Genomic DNA, 18,671 nt, shown 5'->3' with positions numbered 1-18,671 from the left:
GTCAAATCTGCTGACTACTGTGAAAGCCTGAGGTATTTCCAAGGACACTGAAGCAGGTGTGGAAGAAAAGCAGACGGTTCCAGTAACAAAGGGAAATTGTTTATAGGGACTATGTGAAAGGGCAGGAGCTGGATTTGGCTGTAAATACTTTGAGCCCAGATGTGGCTGTTGCAATAACAAATCAACTCGGCACAACTGGCTGGGGAATTCTGGGAGTTAAAGTCCACCCACCTTCCAGTTGCCGAGGTTAAGATACCCTGTGTTATCCCATCTCAGTCGAAGTCATTGTAGGCTACCCGTAGAGTTGATTTCTACCTGGTGGGGCTGTCAGCCCCCCACGGACCCTCCTCTTTCTGGTTTTCCTTCCCAGGTGACGGGGGTGGTGATGGATGCCGATGGCAATGAGCGCTACGTCATGTCCGGCACATGGGACGAGAAGATGGAGTGTTCAAAGATCATTGAAACCAGCCAGGGAAACTCCATTTCGGAAGGCAAGCTTCCGAAAACGGTCTACCAGACCTTGTCCCCAAAGGTCCTGTGGATGAAATATCCCCTCCCGTGAGTCCTCCCAACAGGCTTGGGGCTTAAGGGTTGGCCAGCTGTGGGATTGGCCATTCTGAGGCGGCGGCGAAGGCCCAGATTATTATGGGGGCTCCACGAACGTAGAAGACCAAATGCCGGCACCACACAGGGAAGCACCTGCCGGTGCCAGCCACCCCTTTTCTAAGTCCAGTCCCGGCTCGTCCGTCTCCAGGGAGAACGCCGAAAACATGTACTTCTTCTCCAAACTGGCGCTGACCCTCAACGAGCCGGAAGAAGGCGTCGCTCCCACGGATAGCCGCCTGAGGCCTGACCAGCAGCTGATGGAGAACGGCAAATGGGACGAGGCCAACATGGAGAAACAACGCTTAGAAGAGAAGCAACGGGCCGTGCGCCGGCAGCGGGAAATCGAGGCAGCCGAAGCGCTGGCAGAAGGTACCGGAAAGAAACCACCCTTGAGATCAGCCGGTCTCTCGGCTGGGTTACAAGGAAGGATGTTTTTGGACTACACGTCCCATCGATCCCTCCTTATAGCCCTGGTGGCTGGGCAGGTGGGAGATGAAATCCAAAATCTACATAGGGATCCTTAAGTTTCTCTTCACATGAAGGAATATGAGGCTGGGGGGGGGGACACAAGTCATAAAAGAGCCAAGGTTCCCCACTGGCTCAGGAATTCTGGGAGTTGAAGTCCACGAGTCATGAAGGGGCCATAGTTCCCCCATGCTGGCTCAGGAATTCTGGGAGTTGAAGTCCACGAGTCATACAAGAGCCAAGGTTCCCCACCCCTGTCCCAGACAGTTGGTGAGAATCTCTGCCGTGTCAGCACCAAAACCTGTGTGGGGCGTGTTTTTCCTGTCCCCCCCCCCGCTTTTTTTGCAGGCAAGGACTACAAGGGCTACATCCCAATGTGGTTTGAGAGGAAGGTGGACCCGGTGACGGGGGAGCTGATGTGCGTCTACAAGGGCGGTTACTGGGAGAGCAAAGAGAAGCAGGACTGGAGCCAGTGTCCCAGCATCTTCTGAGCTGAGCTCGTGGGTGCCGGGTGCGAAGCCTCTGCATCCGTGGCGGGATGGAAGGGCCGGTAGCTGAGCCCCTCTGGGTGGTCTCCTGCCCTCCCCCCTCCCTCCCACCCCAGCCGCCTTTCGGAGAAACACGCAGAGATTCAAATAAATCCCGAATTGAAAAAACAAAAAAAATGCAAGCAAAGAAAAACAAACAAACAAACAAAGAGTAAGACAAGACAAACCAAACAGGGATTCCAAAAGCTATTTTTATGCACTAATAAAATGGCATATGATTTTTTTAAGTGACTTTTTTAAGCTTACCAATTAGGATTTGAGACACAGTGGGATGGGGTGGTGTTTTTTTGTTTGTTTGTTTGCTAGGGTTTTTTTTTTCCCCCTCTGGTTTTTTTTTTTTTTTAAACCTGCCTCGGGTGGCAGTTAACTTCTCTTTCAAGGCCTCGGTTTCACTAACCAGGGCTCTGAGTTCCAAAGATGCACCTCTTTTATTGGAAATGGTGAGTGTTTTTCTGCCCTCTGATTTCTCATTGCCACATGGGAATTAACCCTACTTTTAATCTGCAGATAATCCCCGTTCCCCCAAGCTTCAGGCAGCTCCATATACCCTCTTGGGGGACCCTCGAAATTCTCTAGGGCGGAGTGGGGGACCAATCTTCTTTCTTTAGCTCTTTGGAAGAAGTCTGTCCTTCTCCAGGGTAGGGAGGGATTCAAACCCTGATTCTGTCCAGGATTGAGTTTTCTTTGCAGCCCCCAGTCTGGAAATGTGGTGGAGAGTGAGCTGACTTTTGATTTTGAAGATGTGTTAAACACAACGATGGAGAAATTGTTCTTTACCCTCCTAGCCCAGCTGTGTTTCCTGGAAGGATTTTTAAGATTTTTCTCTTTGTTTTTTCAACATTTGGAGAACAGGGAAGGCAGCCACAGCAAAAACCTTGGCTTCTCCGACCTCCCGGTTGCTTTTTTCCTTCATTTGCTTCGGACAGCTCTGCACGGGAGCGTAGGCGAGGATCAAACACTCAGCATTCCCCATCGCTTGAATCATGGCCCGTTTTCGCCTTTCCGGCGAAGCTGGTTAGTTTGTGCTGTCCTGCTAGCCAGGTCCCCATCACTAACGTGGGATATTTGGGTTTAGAGCATTGCAGGCTGGATGAATGCTCAGCCTGCTCTGGGATGCCCTGGGCAAAAATCACCTTTGCAACGCAGCTGGCTCCATGTGTGCAGAAAGCACATCTGTGCATGCACGCACACACAAACAGAGAACCCTCTTGCCGTTTCAGATTCTCTTCCTCAGATGAAGGAGAGGAAACTGGCAAGGGTAGAAGATCGAAGAGCGGGCCAGCAAAATCCCCTCTTGGTTCTGGTCAGCTCAGGCATCCCGCGGTCACCAGCCTAGCTACCTCCATAGCCAACATCCCAGGCGCAGCCGGTTACATTGAGATATGCTCCCGTTTCTCTTTCTCCACAGGAGACGTAGCTCCACCCGCTGCTCCCGTGGACAGGCCTTGCTGGCATCTCTGCTGGCAGGGGGATTCTGGGGACTGCAGTCCCCGTCAACCTGGGGGGCACTGGCTGCTGCTGGTGATGGTAGTGGTGGTGCATTAGGACCCTTAGCACATTGCTCTCTGTGCTGGCCCTGCTCTGCCCCAGTCCAGGGTGCCAGATCCAGTGATTCTCAACCTCAGCATGGCTAGCCAGAGGAATTCTGGGAGTTGAAGTCCTCCCCTCTTATAGGTGAGGATTCCTGCCGTACTGGTTCCTCTTCCCGGTTGTCCAGCTGATCATCCCCCAGGGCCAGACTGCTTCTGGGGCCCTGAACAGCTGGGGCTTGGAGAAGCCCCCCCCCACCTTGAGTCCAACAGGACAGGCAACTAAAGGACCCCGAGCACATCCTGCTGTTGTGCGGAAACAGCCCCTCCCCACCGAAGGTGGCATCTCATCAGCACTCACTGAGAAGTGGCCCATTTCTCTCCTGGGGGACAAAAACAAGCAATAATGGGGGGGGGTTTCCTAAGGGGTCTTGCCTCCTGGCTTCCAGAGTGCTAAAAGCACGGCAAGGTCCACGTGGGATAACACTGGCCGAGTCCCCACATCCCCTATCCTGGAGGACCCATTACACACTCACATATCGTAGCTAGGCCCATACACACACAGACACACACCTTGTATACGGAATAACAATAGCGCCTGAACATCAGTGTACTCTCACCGCTGATGGCAGTGTACCTTTAATCTCTATTTATTTGTTTCTAATTTATATGTATTATATATATAATATATATGTACACAAATATATATAAAATTATTTTGTTTAAATTTATATGGGTATGTAACTAGAAGAAACAAAAGAAATGAAGACGGAGTCTCTCTGTCCGAATCTTTTTATAGTACAAATGTGTTCAACGCGTTTTTGATCCTTTCAGGGTACAATGGCCTCCTCCTATTCCACCCCCTCTTTTTTTTCCTTAAGTAAAATTAAATAGTGGGATAAGACCTACAAGCTGTGCTGCATCCTATGGAATTCAGGATCCGTGCACAAAAATAGCCTGACGGATAGTGGCCAAAGTGTGACTGATGGTATTTTTGTGGGGTGTCATTTGTTCCAGAACCAAAGTCAGAACAAATTTGGTGGGCCAAACTTCTACAACCTCAGCCAGTTCAAAAGATACGGACTTCAACTCCCAGAATTCCCTAGCTGGGGACTTCTGGGAGTTGAAGTCCATATCTCTTGAAGTTATTGAGGTTGAAGAATGTTGCTGTAGACAAAATTTGATTCTAAGGTTATGCTCTCCAAAAGAAACAACTTGGTGTTCTCTGAATGTGTTGAGCTTCTTGGGTTTCCCCGGCATCAACCGGAACTCCGGCTGGGAATGATAGGAATGATGGAAGCTGGTAGGGTAGGCCAACACATCTGGAAAGCATCAGCTTGAGGATGGTGTCAAGATTCCTGAAGACCTTGATAGAGCCCAGGCTGGAGTTTTTCCAAGCCAGGGTTTGTTTGAAAACCTTTGTGCATTGGCTTGCAACAGTGAAACAAAGGTTGTGTGGATGGCTCACCAACAGCATGTGCCACCTGCAGTAGCAAAAGCCAATAAGCAGTGGAAGCGGATTGTAAACTTTACTTAAAGTTATGTGCTCCTGGGAAGTTTTTCTCTTTAAAAAAGGGGGGGAGATCCTGGGGGGAAAAAATGAAGAATGATGGCACAAAAAAGGAATTTTCCTGATATGTTTGAACTGTATGCGTGCCAAAGTCTCTTAATTTAGGGAAAAAAATCATTTCTTTAGTTTCTTTAAAGCTCATATTTCCTGGTTTAAAAATGTAGCCTTGCTGTGGGTGCTCCCATCACTGGAGGCTTTTAGGAAGAGACTGGACAGCCATTTGTCCAAAATGGTATAGGGTCTCCTGCTTGAGCAGAGGGTTGGACTAGAAGACCTCCAAGGTCCCTTCCAACTCTGTTATTCTGTTATAACGGTGTGGGGCAGCCAGCATCGTCCCTGCCGTATGAGGTTTTTGTGGTCCTTCAGAACAAAGCTCTTGGTACAGTGCCTAAGGACTTTTTAAATTCAAGGCAATTTTGAAAATTTACAAATAAACAAAATAAATTAAATCCACTGGAGCTTTTTAAGGAGAGATTGGACAGTTTTTTTTGTCCAGAATAATATAGGATCTCCTGCCTGAGCAGGGGGTTGGACTAGAAGACCTCTAAGGTCCCTTCCAACTCTGCCATTCTGTTACTCTGTTATTCTGCTTGTCTCTGGGTTTTAATCTGTGTTCCGTAAAATGACAACACCCAATCCTTTAGCCCAATGTTTTTCAACCTTGATAACTTTGTAAGATCTGGAGGACTTCAACGCCCTGCATTGGCTAGGGAGTTTTGGGCGTTGAAGGCCCCCCAGATCGTAAAGTGGCCAAGGGTGAGAAACATGGGCTTAACCAATTTGTCCGGAGATTATTATGGGATAGGAAACCTACATTGAAGAAACATGGATTTGGTCATTGTGTCTTCAGGTGCCTGTTCCGTGTCCAGCTATGGGCGTATTTTGCAACGGCCCTGCTCTCCCTCATTAGACAATGCAGCATGTCCTGGAATGGACACATGCACTGGACATTCAAAGCAATTCAGGCCACGTTGCAAGGATCTCCTCTTCAACAGGATCACCTGTGTATCTCCAGCATCCCTCTCCTCCCCCCCCCCACACGAATCTTCCAAAAATCAGAGCCACAAACTGTAGCATTTTTTTCCTGATCCTCTTACATTGTAAAAATCTGAGCTGATGTGATGTTTTCCTGTCTCTTTCTCTCAGTTCAGCTTTAATTATGTTAACAATAAAAGATACAGGGATTTTCGTGCTTGGCTTGTCTTTTTCAAGGCCTATTTCAGTGGAAGTAGGGTTTGTGAGAAAGGAAGTAAGAAAGAGCTTTCATGCCTTATTGGATATCAAATAATGCTTGGATGGATGGATGGATGGATGGATGGATGGATGGATGGATGGATGGATAATGGGTGGGTGGGTGGATGGATGGATGGAGAATAAGATGGGTGAGTGGATGGGTGGATGGAGAATAAGATGGGTGAATGGATGGATGGATGGGTGGGTGGGTGGGTGGGTGGGTGGAGAATAAGATGGGTGGGTGAGTGGGTGGATGGAGAATAGGGTGGATGGGTAGATGGATGGAGAATAAGGTAGGTAGGTACCGTAAATAGATGATAGATTGTAGGTAGGTAGGTAGGTGGGGGGTGGATGGATGGATGGACGACAGGTGACAGTACGGATTCATGTTTGCTGAATGCAAAGTTCCTTCTTCCACGATTTCTGCTTCCTGCAGGAAAACCCCAAGAGAACGTTTCCTCATCCTTCCAACTTTCCCCAAGTTCCGGGGTGTTTCTTCCAGCATCCAGTCTTGGGGGGGGGGGGGGATCCTGCAGGGACAGCTCCCCCTGCAGTCACACGTGGCTTCCCGCCGCCCCTTTCCGAGAGTCCGCCGTCTGTGGCGTCCCTAGGCAACGGATGAGACTCTCCGCCAATGGGAGCGCCGGAGCTGCTCCGCGTTCCAGGGTAGCTAGGCAACCCCGGCCCGGGACGTTCCACGGCTGCAAACGAAGCTTCCACCGGGCCGAGCGGGAGGAGCCGCCCGCGCGCGGCCGAGCGGGCAGTTGGTGAGTCGCGGGAGCCTCTCGAGTCTTTGCTGGGTCTCCCACTTGGGGCATTTCCCCGCTTGCGTCTCTGCCCCCTCCATCCTGAAGAAAAGTTCGCGCAGCCCAGAGAATCGGATCCACTCGCACTTGCGCTGTTAATACCCCTGCCCAGTTCTAAGTGGGGGAAAGACTGGCTGGGATACGGAGTGGGGTGGCCGAAGGAAGTTGGGTCCAGCCGAAGGGCAGTTTTGGCATGAAGGCCGAGCGATCCTTGCCCCCCCAAAGCGGCATCTGTGCTCCTACGTACCCACTCAGGATGCCGGGCTTCCTAAGATAGACTTTGCCCATTAGCTGCACCGTGTATTAGTGCCACTGGAAAGCAGCAAAAGTTCGCTTCGGCCATCGAGTGATCTTCTGGATTCTGGCAGTCCAGAACAGATAACCGTGGCGACCAAAACTGGATGCTGCATTCCACCTGTGGCCTTGCCAACACATTGTAAAGGGGTATTAACCCTTCAAGTGATCGTGATTCTATCCCTCTGTTAATGCAGCCTAGGACTGCGTTGGCTTTTTGGGCTGCTGCCGCACACGGATGGCTCCTATTTAAGGGATCGTCCACTAGGACTCCGAGATCCCTCTCGCAGTTACTCTTTTGAGCCAGGTTTTCTGCTTCCTCAGAAGTGATGAGAGAGACCGCTGTCCCTCTGGTAAAGAGGTTGCACCCCTGGACCAAGGGTCACTGTGATTTCCTGCTGGATCGCATCGACGCTCAGCTCAACCCCATGCAGGTAGGTCAGCCACACCTTGCTGTCTGTGCCTCAAGATCTGACACCTAGGTTGGTACCTAGCTTGCCAGGGGAGACAGCTTTGCCCATTGCAGTCCAACTGGTCTTTGAAAGGTTTAGGTGAAGAGTCCTTCCTAGAACTTGGAATGCAAAAGTCTCAAGAGTCATATCTGCTCAAGGAAGGCCTGTCCTGCCCACCTCACCCCATGCCCTGCATGCTTGCAGAGCTGAGTCTCTGCCCAGCTAATGCCAGGAAATTAAATCAAGCTAGATGGAGGAACGTGCATTTCTTTGTTGGGTCTACATCACAGGATGAAAAGAGCTGAAGGGGCCTTGGAGATCATCTAAATAGCCAACCCCTGCCTAGGGCATCCCTAACAATTTCGCCATCCCAGGGTTTGGATTTAAAAATGTGCTAAGCCATAGAGCATCTAAGCATGATTGTAAAATAAGCTACAGTTTTCTATAGTCACAGAGCACCCAACAACCATTGTTTAAAATTTGCGAATAGATTATTTTTGTTTTTTATAATAGATTGTGAATACTGCTGATGTGTCGGGTGTGTGTTGTCCAGATGTTTTGGACCTCATCAGCCACAGCCACCCTGTCTGCCCAAACATTTGCAGAGCATCAGGGGTTACCTACCTTAACCTTCTCTAGATCTTTCAGCCCTCTTGAAGATTCAAAGATCTCGGGCTAGAAGGGACTTGTAGTCCAGCCCTCTGCTCAAGCAGGAGAACCTATACGTTCTGCATCATCTTCTGAAATCTGTTCCTCTTGGCCGTTTCTAGCCTGTCCTCCTTGTGAAATACCCCCCTAACCTGCTACTCTTGCCTTACAGGGACCTGGACCAAGGATCAAGGGAAGCAGCTGGGATGGTCCTCTCGGCCTGGGTGAAACCGAGGCCACTTCTAGGACAGCAGATCCAGGCAAGACCAACGCAGGTGGGGATGGAGACATGTCCTCTCGGGAGATGGACCACAGAAGGCAGCTGCTGTACCTCCCTGACTCAAAGGAGGCCCCGAGCAGATCAGACTCCGTTTGCACCGAAGACTTGGCTGATGAGTTCCACAAAGGCTTGGTGGATCTGGGGCTGAGCTCCGATGAGGATGAGGCTGTTTCTGGTCTCGCATTAGGCCCCAGAGATGTGAGGCCACCAACATCCAAGGCCACCATCCTGCCTGAGATGGCTGGTCCTTGTCCACCTTTCAGATCTCTCCATCCTGCTTTGGATTCTCACAGATGGGAGCCGACAAGCAAGCGGTGGCCAGCAGAAGCGTCCAAGGAGAAACGGAGCCAAGAATCGGCTCCCCCTTCCAGAGAACGGCCACTCCGGGGTCTTCCTCAAGAAGGACTCAAGAACATGGCATCTCTTACTCAACACGGAGTCAAGAACTGCTCAGCCAAGAGCTTCAGTGGAACGGAGGCAGGAAGGGGAGGCCAAACATGGAAGAGGAATCTTCAAGCCAGGCTCCAGAGCTCGAGAGAAGAAGGGGGAAAAGTGGATTCCAGGAAAAGTGGATTCCTGGGATTGGAGCGAGGAGGAAAAGGACTAGAGCAATCTTCTGAACAGAGACAGAGCTTCAGTAGAAGCTCAAAGCACCGGTTGATCATTGGAGAGCCTCAGTCATCCTGGCAAAGGGCCAGAAGAACCACATCAAACATTCGAGTCCCACCGAGGAGAGCAGAGGTCAGCTATCCTGAGAAGACCTCCTCCTACCTCACCTTCTCCTCCTCCTCCTCATTCTCCTCCCAGCGTGCGGCTCTGGAGCTGGAAACATTTCAGGAAGCCCTACAGGAGCGCCAGGAGCTGGCGAGGAGGCTGGAGTTGCAAATGGAAGAACATCAGAAGAAAGTGGAGAAGGCCAGGTATTAATCCGCCAATATTTACTATAAGTGTAGGACAACCCCGAGGTAGATATTTGAGATCCATTGCCAAAACGACAACGTGGTAAACATGGCTGGGGCTGGACTAGAAGACCTCCAAGGTCCCTTCCAACCCTGTTATTTTACTATTCTGTTAATGTCCTTCCGTCCTGCTGCAGGGCTGATCTGGGGCTGCTGGAATATAAGCAGGAGGTCTGCCTGAAGGAGGTCGTGGAACTGGAGCAAGAACTGAGCATGCTCAGGTGGCAGGGCAGGCAGTATGGGGCTGTGCAGGTGGAGGTGAGGAAGGATGCACACCTGGGGGGGATTTCTCTCTTCCCTTCAGCCAGAAACATCCCCTGCCACTACCTTTAAGAGAGGACTATCAGAGGGGAGCATCCACAAGCTGCAGGGTCCCCCAGGTCCCATTTTTTTTTCAATCCTTAGAAAACATTTCCTCAGATCACCTTTCAGCTTGGAGTGTCAAATATTCTGAAAATGCGTCAATGCTAGCGAGTCATTTCTCTTCCCCTGAATGAAAGAATAGGAATAGGAATAGGAATAGGAATAGGAATAGGAATAGGAATAGGAATAGGAATAGGAATAGGAATAGGAATGGAATAGAATAGAATAGAATAGAATAGAATAGAATAGAATAGAATAGAATAGAATAGAATAGAAGTCGCAGCCACTCATCCTGCTTTGATTTATTTAGGATAAATTTCGTCATCTACTTTTCTGTAAACAAAACTCTTAGGTCTCTCGACTGGTCAGTGAGCGAGAAGAGCTGAAGGACCAAGTGCGCTGCTTAGAGGACCAGCTCTCGTCTCTGAAGCTCCAGCTGAAGAGTTCTAGAACCTTGTTGTCCTCCATGGAGGAAATGGCCGGTGAGAAGACCAAGCAGCTCCAGGAGGTAAGGAGATCCCACTGGAGACCCCCCGCTTGGAATGATTGACAGCCATCCAAGATACTAACCGTCAATTTCAGAAAATTGGTTGCTTAGAGCTGGTGGTTTATTCAGGGTTTTCCTGAACTGGGAGTGAGCTCAACAACAAGAGGACCTGACCTTGTTTGCAAGGTGGACCTCAGATCTAGAAGCAGAACTGAGGATTTTGGTTTTGCAGGCTCTGCTGTCCAAAAAGGACCTGGAAATAGCAAGGATGCAGAAGACCCTGTCGGTCTTGGAGGCGGAAAAGGAGGCCCTGGACGGTATTGTCAGGAGCCTAAAAGAGGAACACCAGCAACAGCTGAAGCAGCTCCAGCAGGAGGCCTTCCGGGAAAAGGTTTTCTTCATCCTTCCTTGGCCATGCATTTATGCTTCCTTAGCAAGGATGGGGGGTTCCTGGCTTCCTTTCTGCTCTGCTAAATGTCCTAGAATTGGGCAGAGCTTCGTATCCAAAGGTTTGGGAGACATTAAAGGGGATGTAGGTAGAGTGAATGCGTAAGTAATTTTTTTCTCCCCCTTTTTTTCTTCTTGCCAGGAGAAAGAGCTCTGCAAGCTAAGGGAAGAGATGCAGCTGGAGAAGAAGCAGGCTTTACAAGAGGTATCCACATGGGATCTTGCGTCTCCGGGAATTGCGAGAGGTTGTGGAGAGGCTGTGGAAAGGGATGGAAGCCAGAGAAAAGATTGGCCCTCAAAAGACAGAAGGGAAGCTCTTGGCAGCTGACCTCGTAAAGAGTGGCCGAGCCGGTTTTAATTTTTTCTCCTTCTGTTTTTCAGCATGTTGAAAGCTCAGAAGAGGCTAAAGGCAGCGCTCTCCGGGAGCAAACTGACACTTTCCAGAAGGAAATTGAAGATCTACAAAAGATCATAAAGGTAGATGAATAGAATAGAGTAGAGTAGAGTAGAGTAGAGTAGAGTAGAGTAGAGTAGAGTAGAGTAGAGTAGAATAGAATAGAATAGAATAGAATAGAATAGAATAGAATAGAATAGAACAGAAGAGTTGGAAGGGACCTTGGAGGTCCTCTAGTCCAAGGAGTACCTGTATCAGAGATAAAAAGGCGAATTATGATTAAGCTGAGAGAAAGGAAAAGGGCGATATTTGAGAAGTAAGGGCAATCGGCGATGTAATTTGGAAAGATTAATATTAATTGATCAGAACAGAGCTGGGAGCCCAGCCATTCTCTTCGCATCTTCGCGGGGGAATCTGAACCACTTCAGCAAAGCTTATTAGGTGCATAATATAGCCATTATGTTTTCTTAACCTGGATTGAACCTGTTGTCTGAATCCCCCTTCCTTTCCATCCAGGAGCGAGAGGCAGAAGCCATCCGGCAGCAGGAAGCCATGCAGCAGCAGGCAGCAGCCCTGAAGGTAGAGGCCAAGGAGATGGTAGGTCGGCTCTTGGGCCGTGTTCCCACTTTCTTCCTCATTAGCCCCTTTGGTCACAGAATCTCTGCTCTTCTCTGCACTCTTTCTAGAGTCTCAGCATCTTTTTTACATTGTGATCATGACCAAAACTGGACGCAGCATTCCACTTCTAGCCCAGCATCTTTCAACCTTGGCTGCTGGCTGGGGAATTCTGGGAATTGACGTCCACCCATCTTAAAAGTCCCCAAGGCTGGAAGACTCTTTAGCCCATCCTGGGCCCCACCTCATGCGACTGATTTGCTGCCCACTTGTGTGTCCTTCCCAGGTGCAGAACTCACTGGTCCAGGAGCAGAAGAAATGGGAAGCCCATGCCCGGGCAGTGCTCCAGATGCAGTGGGAGTCCCTGCGGGAACAGGACCGGAAGAGGCGGGTGGATCTCCAGAGAGCCCTGGAGAAAGAAAGGAAACTCAGCAGTGCTTTGCGGGATGCAGAGGCTGACCTCCGTCGGGTGAGCTACCAAAGTTTCATTCTTGACAGTTTGCATTCTGGGAAGAAGAGGGTCACACAACTCTGGAAGAGGCTGCCTGAACGGCTCCTTTAATAATAAAAAAAATGTTGGGAGTTCAGCCTTACTTATTTTGGGCTAGTAGTCCTTCTTAATTCTTCCACCTATGTGGTGGAATCTCCAGCTAGAGTAGGGGTTGAAGTAAAGAGACCGGCGAGCTTGGAATCCCTACGGGGGGAGGAAGAGTCAGAGGCCAGACCCTCCTTAAGATCCTTGAATCCTTTGTTTGCTTGTTCCCAAGAGAGTATAGTTAGTCTGGCAAGATTCTTGTAAATAGGCAAACAACAATGAAGAAACTACTCTGATCAATTTACAGTTTCGTTCCGGTTCCTTGTGCCTGACACCTACCTGATGAGGACCATCCCTGATGGGGGCAGGAGGTCTGCAGTCATGGTTGCCTGAATTTGGTGGAGAACCAGGCACCTCCCGCCCCCCCTTGGCTCCTTGGGGTAGCCAGCCAAAGAGCCCTTGGGACAGCAAGGCAGGAGTGAGAACAGCCCATCTGGGCATTCTGTGTTTCAGAAGATTGAAGGCTTGGAGAACCAGACCCGTTTGCTGGAAGAGGAGAGACGAGCCAGCCTGGAAGAACTCCAGGTTGGGCTGCAGAAGGAAAAAGACGAAGCTCTCCAGAGGCTGCGGGAGGAGCTGGACCAGGTGAGGCAACAACCCACCCACAGGAACAGAGCCTGTGGGTTGCGAAGAGACATTTGGCTTTGTAGTAGTCCATCTGTTTTCCCACACTTGCGTTGTCATGACTGCTTTGCTGTCCAATTTCAACAGCACGATGGGCTTCGGAATCTTCCAAAAAGGCAGTGATCCGCACTAAGGCACCTTAGAATAGAGTGGAATAACAGAGTTGGAAGGGACCTTGCAGGTCATCTAGTCCAACCCCACGCCCAAGCAGGAGACGCTACACCATTTCTGACAGATGGCAGTCCAGTCTCTTCTTGAAAGCTTCCAGTGATGAAGCTCCCACAACTTCTGAAGGCAATCTGCTCCATTGGTTGATTGTCCTCACTGTCAGAAGATTTCTCCTTATTTCTAGGCTGAATCTCTCCTTGGTCAGTTTCCATCCATTGTTCTTTGTTTGGCCTTTGGGTGCTTTGGAAAATAGGTTGACCCCCGCTCCTCTCTGTGACAGCCCCTCAAATATTGGAACCGTGCTATCATGTCTCCCTTGGTCCTTCTCTTCGCTAGACTAGAATTAGATGGGTGGAGACCCTTGGAAAAAGGCAGTTGACCCGAACCCAAGCCAGGTAGGGCTTTCAAGATGACAACCAGCGTTACCTCTGTTTGCGTTAGTGAGAAACCCATCTGCTGAGCTTCCCTGGTTCCTGAAACAGGTTCTTGGGGTGGTGCGTGGGTGTTTCTTCTTCACCCAGGAAAGGATGCAAGAAAAAGAAGAAACGAGAGTGAAGCTACAACAGATGGAAGAAGATCGAGAACATCTGCAAGCAGAATGCAGCCAGTTGTCCCTCCGGGAGCAGGAAGCTCAGACCCAGGCTGAGCAGATGGATCAATTCTTGGCCACCCAGATTGTCTTAGCATGTCGGCAGCTCCAGGAGCTCCTCCCAGAGAAGGCAGTCCTGCTTCCTCACCTGCTGTACAGGTAGAATAGCGGGCAGGGCCTGGTCTGTGTTGGCTGTGCTTTTGTGAGCTGGTTGTTTCCTCACAAAACAGGCAACCTCCAGCCAATGGGCTGAGCCCTCTTTGCAAGGCATCGAAACTTGTGTGTAAATCACGGGGATGCTGCAACGGTCACAATGGTAAAAAAGGGTCCTAAGTCCCTTTTTTTGGTGCCATGATAACCCGGAACAGTCACTAAACGAACCGTTGTAGGTGGAGGACTACCTGCAGATACCCTGAAATGCTGTCATAATGTCACAACTGCAAAAAGGCCAATTCCACCATCGGCTGTTTCCTTGTTTCCCAGGGAGGGTCTTCCTCTCTCCTCCAGCGCTGCCCTCCAGGCCCTGCGAGAGGCGAGGGAGGAAATTCAGAGTTACATCCAGGACCTCAACCACGAGCTTGAGGGGCAAAAACAGCGCGTTTTCCAGATCCAGAGGGAGAAGGCGAGTGCTGGTTTGGACTATCAGGCCCGAACTGAGAAAGTTAGCGGTTTCCTTTATTGTTTACCCTCTTACAATGGTTCTTCTTAAGTCACGTAATCACTTGACTTCTTCCCTTCTTCAGGAGCTGGAGTTGAGGCAGCAGAAAGAGCAGCTTTGCCTGGAGAGTCAGTCAGTTCTCGAAGGCCTGAAAGAGCAGCTGGTTCACGTGAGTCCCTCTTAAAAGTCCAGCCAGTTGGGGCCGTGAGAGGCCTTTTGTCGTGGTCACTACGTATTCTGGCTGGAACTGAGGCTTAGCACTGAAAGTCACTTCTTGTCAGTGGCCCCCTTCTGATCGGACAAAATTCTTTGCAGGAACACATGGACGACATCCTCACTCTGCAGCGCAGCTGGTTGAAGGAAAGACAGGAGAAAGACAAGCCCAGGTTTGGCCCACCACCGGAAGAGGGAGTTGGCGAGCTGCATGCGGCAAAGAAGAACGTGGCTTATGGAAAAGACAAAGCAGACCGTATGCCCATCAACGAACCGAAGGAGGAACTGGATCGTGAGCCAGAGAGGTGAGTATCGCAAGAGAACTTAGATCTTAGTTGCCCAAGCCATATGGGTTGGATTCCAACTGCTAGACATTTCCATCCTCCAGACGTTTGGAAGGGAGGGTGCCATTGGCATTTATGAGAATTGTAGTCCAGCATTTGCCACTTTCCTCAAAGAATGAACTTTGACTTGGTCTTGTAAATGCGCCTACATGGATATATCCTTCAAGAAAAATGAATAAAACCAGGATAATTAAAACTACAGAAAAAAACAGTCATAAATACCTCAGTGTCAACATCCAGTTCGAGAATCCAAATAAAACTCCGGGTTAATTCCGTTTCTGAAAAATCTTACTGTTTATTGAATACACTGCTTGGTTATGTCAAAGAAAAACTAACTCTGAGGTTCCCACACCAGTTCATAGACTTAAACAATCGTTTTCCCAGCCAAACCTCCAAAGTCTTACGTAATCCATACCCACAAGTCCGCTTTGTTATGGGAACCGTCTGCTTCAGATCCATACCTGTTCTGATGTCCTTGACTGAGAACTGTCTGCAGCTGAATCAAAGAAGTTTCATCAGATCTCTGGGAAGGAAAATTTCCCCTGATTTGAATTTCTGGATTTTTGTATAGCTTTCCCACCAAATATCATCAGACCTTCATGCCGGTCCTTTTGATATACTACTGTGGGCTTCATTTATTTCCACAAGTAAAGTCATGAAACACAGGTGCCTCCGGAATCTTGGATTACTCTCAGCAAGCAAAACCCAAAGATGTGATAAATATTTTTTCACAGATCTGTAAGTGTGTGCTCTAAATAGCGCAGCTTTCCACACTTGTGTGCTCAATGAAGCAATGTTGGACAGAATGTGGCAGCAGATCTCTAGATGTAACACTGGCCTTCTGTGCGCGGCTTTAGGCCCTGTTGCTCTTCATGTCCTATTCACAAGGGTTGAGCTTTTCTAGCTCTAGTTCAGCTTCTAACTTTGAATGTTCACAACTGCCCGTCTCCCTTCCAGATGTTTATCCAGCAATTTCTGCAAGAATCTGGCAACTCCTGGATCAGAAGGAAGACGTTTCTCCACGGTAAAAGGGGGAAGGTTCCCCAGGAGGGGAGGGGGTTTTTCAAAGTCTCCTGTATTGCAAGCACCCAGATGGTTTGCAGATGCCAAAATGGTTGGCCAAGGATGGGACAGAAACATTTCCAGTTATCAGAAGATCTCAAAGTCTACTTGTATCAACCCTTCTGTGGCCAACTGCCCATCACCCATGCTGGATTTATACTTAGGGGTCTCCAAATTTCCAACTCAAACTGAAAAATGCCAAGTTGGTGATGTCCTGGAGCATGTCTCTAATCTGGAATTGGTAAGAAAACCACCGCTTCCAGCAACATCAGACGGAGGCATCGGTGCTGGCTAATGCGCTAGGCTGCCTTCAAAGCGAACCAACCAGCAGGGAAATCCAGCTGGAAGTGGGGAAGGAAAGTGGCTGCCAGGAATGAAGGGGTTATCCGAAAGAGGGGGGGGGGAGAGGCGATATTCTCAACTGAGCAAAAGGAAAACTCTGGAGCCTGGATTGCCTTTGCCCAGACAATCAACCAATCAATCAGAATAGAGCTGGAAGGGGCCTTGGAGGTGCTCTAGCCCAACCCCCTGCTTAAGCAAGAGACTCCATAACATTTGAGACAATTGGCCGTCCAGTCTCTTCTTAAAAGCCTCCAGTGATGGAGCACCCACGACTTCTAAAAGCAAGCCGTTCCACTGGTTAATTGTTCTCACTGTCAGGAAGTTTCTCCTTAATTCCAGGTTGCTTCCCTCTCTGATTAATTTCCATCCATTGTTTCTTGTCTTGCCTTCTGGGGCTTTGGAAAATAAGTGGACCCGCTCCTTTTTGTGGCAGCCTTAATCCTGGAGAGAGGCTGCCACAAAGAGGACACCACAAAAGCTTCTCCTAGAGATAGGAGCACGCATAGGTTCATATCCTTCCGGTTATCACTCGCCACACTTAAGTGGGGCAGAGTGAAGCCACACAGCCTAATCCCTAGGATGCTTATTGAAATGTACTATGCACACAACAATGGGAAGTCACAGCTACGAGTTCTTTAGCTGGTGGTGTTGGTCTTCCTGTGCAAGAACCTAAGATGTCAGGATATATCAGCATAGTATATGTCTATATACTATGTGCGTACGTAGGTACGGTATATATATTATATGCATATGTAGTAGTATATGTATAAAATGTACGTATATACAAAAATAAATACGTGTACTTGCAATAGTGGCGAATATGTATATGTATATAGAGAATGTGCATGTTTATAGTGTAATATATAATAATATGTAATTATTGTTATTCCTCTGCCTGAGTTGTCAAGACACACCCGGAAGTGTTGATGTTTTTCCCCATGGGAAGGACTATCCTTCTCATCTTCTTGCACAACCGCATAGCAGGATGGGAATCGGAGTACTTCCACCTTCAGATTAGGGATCTATTATTTGGGGTTGCATGCCCAGGTTGCCGTAGGCTTCCGCTGAAACGGCAGGGACCCCATATGGCCATCTAGTCCACCCCGACGGAACGGATCTATCTTCTTGCATCGTCTGAAGTTGGATTTGCTCCCGAGGAGTTCCTTGGGGGAAGAGCACCCTTTTTTCCCCCCTAGCCACTCGCTCGCAAGCGGCCCCGGGTGCAGGCGGCGAATTGCGCGTCAGCTTCCGCCTAGGGTTGCGTGACATCCTGAAGCCCCAAAGTGGCCGACCGAGTTGGAGCTTCAAGCAACCAGCGGAGCTCTTCCCGGCCGGTTCCGATGGCTCCGTTCGCTTGCCCGAGTTGCTACGGTTCGCGGAGTTCGCCACTGACCCCCGGATCTCGCAGCCACAGCCTCTTTCCAAGCAGAGCCCCCTAAAAGCCGCAATGGCCCGGGACGCCAGCCGCTCCGCTGCTTGTCCCCCAACTGGGGGCTCCGCTCCTTCCCAAGGTGAGCAGACCGCGGGGCGCTCCCTCGCCACCCTCCCTCGCCGTCCCACGCGTGGGGGGTTCCCCCGACCCGCCTGGCCAAAGCCCGGGGGCCCCTTGGCGGCAGCGACGGCCGAGTCCTTCCCTCCCCTCCACGAACCCTCCGCCCTGCCTAGAAGAAGCGAAAGACCCCCGCGCTTCCCTCCGAGACGCCGGGCGCGCGTGGCTCCCGGGACCCCGGCCCCAAAGCTCCCAGCCCCCCCCCCCCCGGTGGTCCCGGTCCGCGAGCGAGCAGCCGGGCGCCGGGCGCGGCTCCTGCCGGCTCCCCTTCCCCGGCGGCCAGGCGGGGGCGGTGTGCGGATGGCCCGCCTGCCTGCCTACCTGCGGCGAGGCAGGGGTTAAGGCTGCGAGCCCCCCTCGCCGCCGCCGCCGCCTTCGGCCTGCCCACCGCCGCGCAGGGAGGCGAGGCGGCCGCCGGTGCCCAGCGCAGGTGCCCAGCCGGGCGCGGCGCTGCGCCCCTCGGGTGGCGGGTAAGCGCCGCGCCGGCCGGCTTTTGTCCCCAGCTGGATCGGGCGCGGCGGTTCTTCCCGGCGAGGATCCTGCGCGGGGAGCGCTTTCCCTCCGGGCGTGGCGCGTGGGGAGTTCTTGGGGGTCTCGGCCGGGCCGGGAAGCCGGAGGGGCAGGAGGGAAGGGGTCGCACGCAAAGGGTCGGCCGGGCCAGGCATCTTCCTAATTTGGGGGACTACAGATCCCAGGCTTCCCCACCAGCTGATCGCTCTTCTTAAAAAAAAAACCAAGCGGTGGAGCACCCACAACTTCTGGAGGCAAGCTGTTCCACTGGCTAATGGTTCTCATGGTCAGGACATTTAAAAATAGACTAATCTTTATGGT

General features: G+C 50.5%; 1 protein-coding gene across 1 annotated transcript in view; it reads left to right on the top strand.

The window, feature by feature from the left end:
- OSBP2 (oxysterol binding protein 2) overlaps positions 1-1,562 on the top strand; it is a 17,267-nt gene extending 15,705 nt beyond the window's left edge. Inside the window, exons 11-13 of the mRNA XM_029283670.1 lie at positions 371-558; positions 755-975; positions 1,420-1,562. Coding sequence (XP_029139503.1) covers positions 371-558; positions 755-975; positions 1,420-1,562 — 552 coding nt within the window. The remainder of the gene's footprint in view (positions 1-370; positions 559-754; positions 976-1,419) is intronic.
- Positions 1,563-18,671: the final 17,109 nt, after the last annotated feature.

The sequence above is a fragment of the Protobothrops mucrosquamatus genome, unplaced genomic scaffold (genome assembly GCF_001527695.2).
Source record: "Protobothrops mucrosquamatus isolate PMUCROS unplaced genomic scaffold, P.Mucros_1.0 scaffold180, whole genome shotgun sequence".
Taxonomy (NCBI): domain Eukaryota; kingdom Metazoa; phylum Chordata; class Lepidosauria; order Squamata; family Viperidae; genus Protobothrops; species Protobothrops mucrosquamatus.
This window is presented reverse-complemented; position numbering and strand designations above follow the sequence as displayed.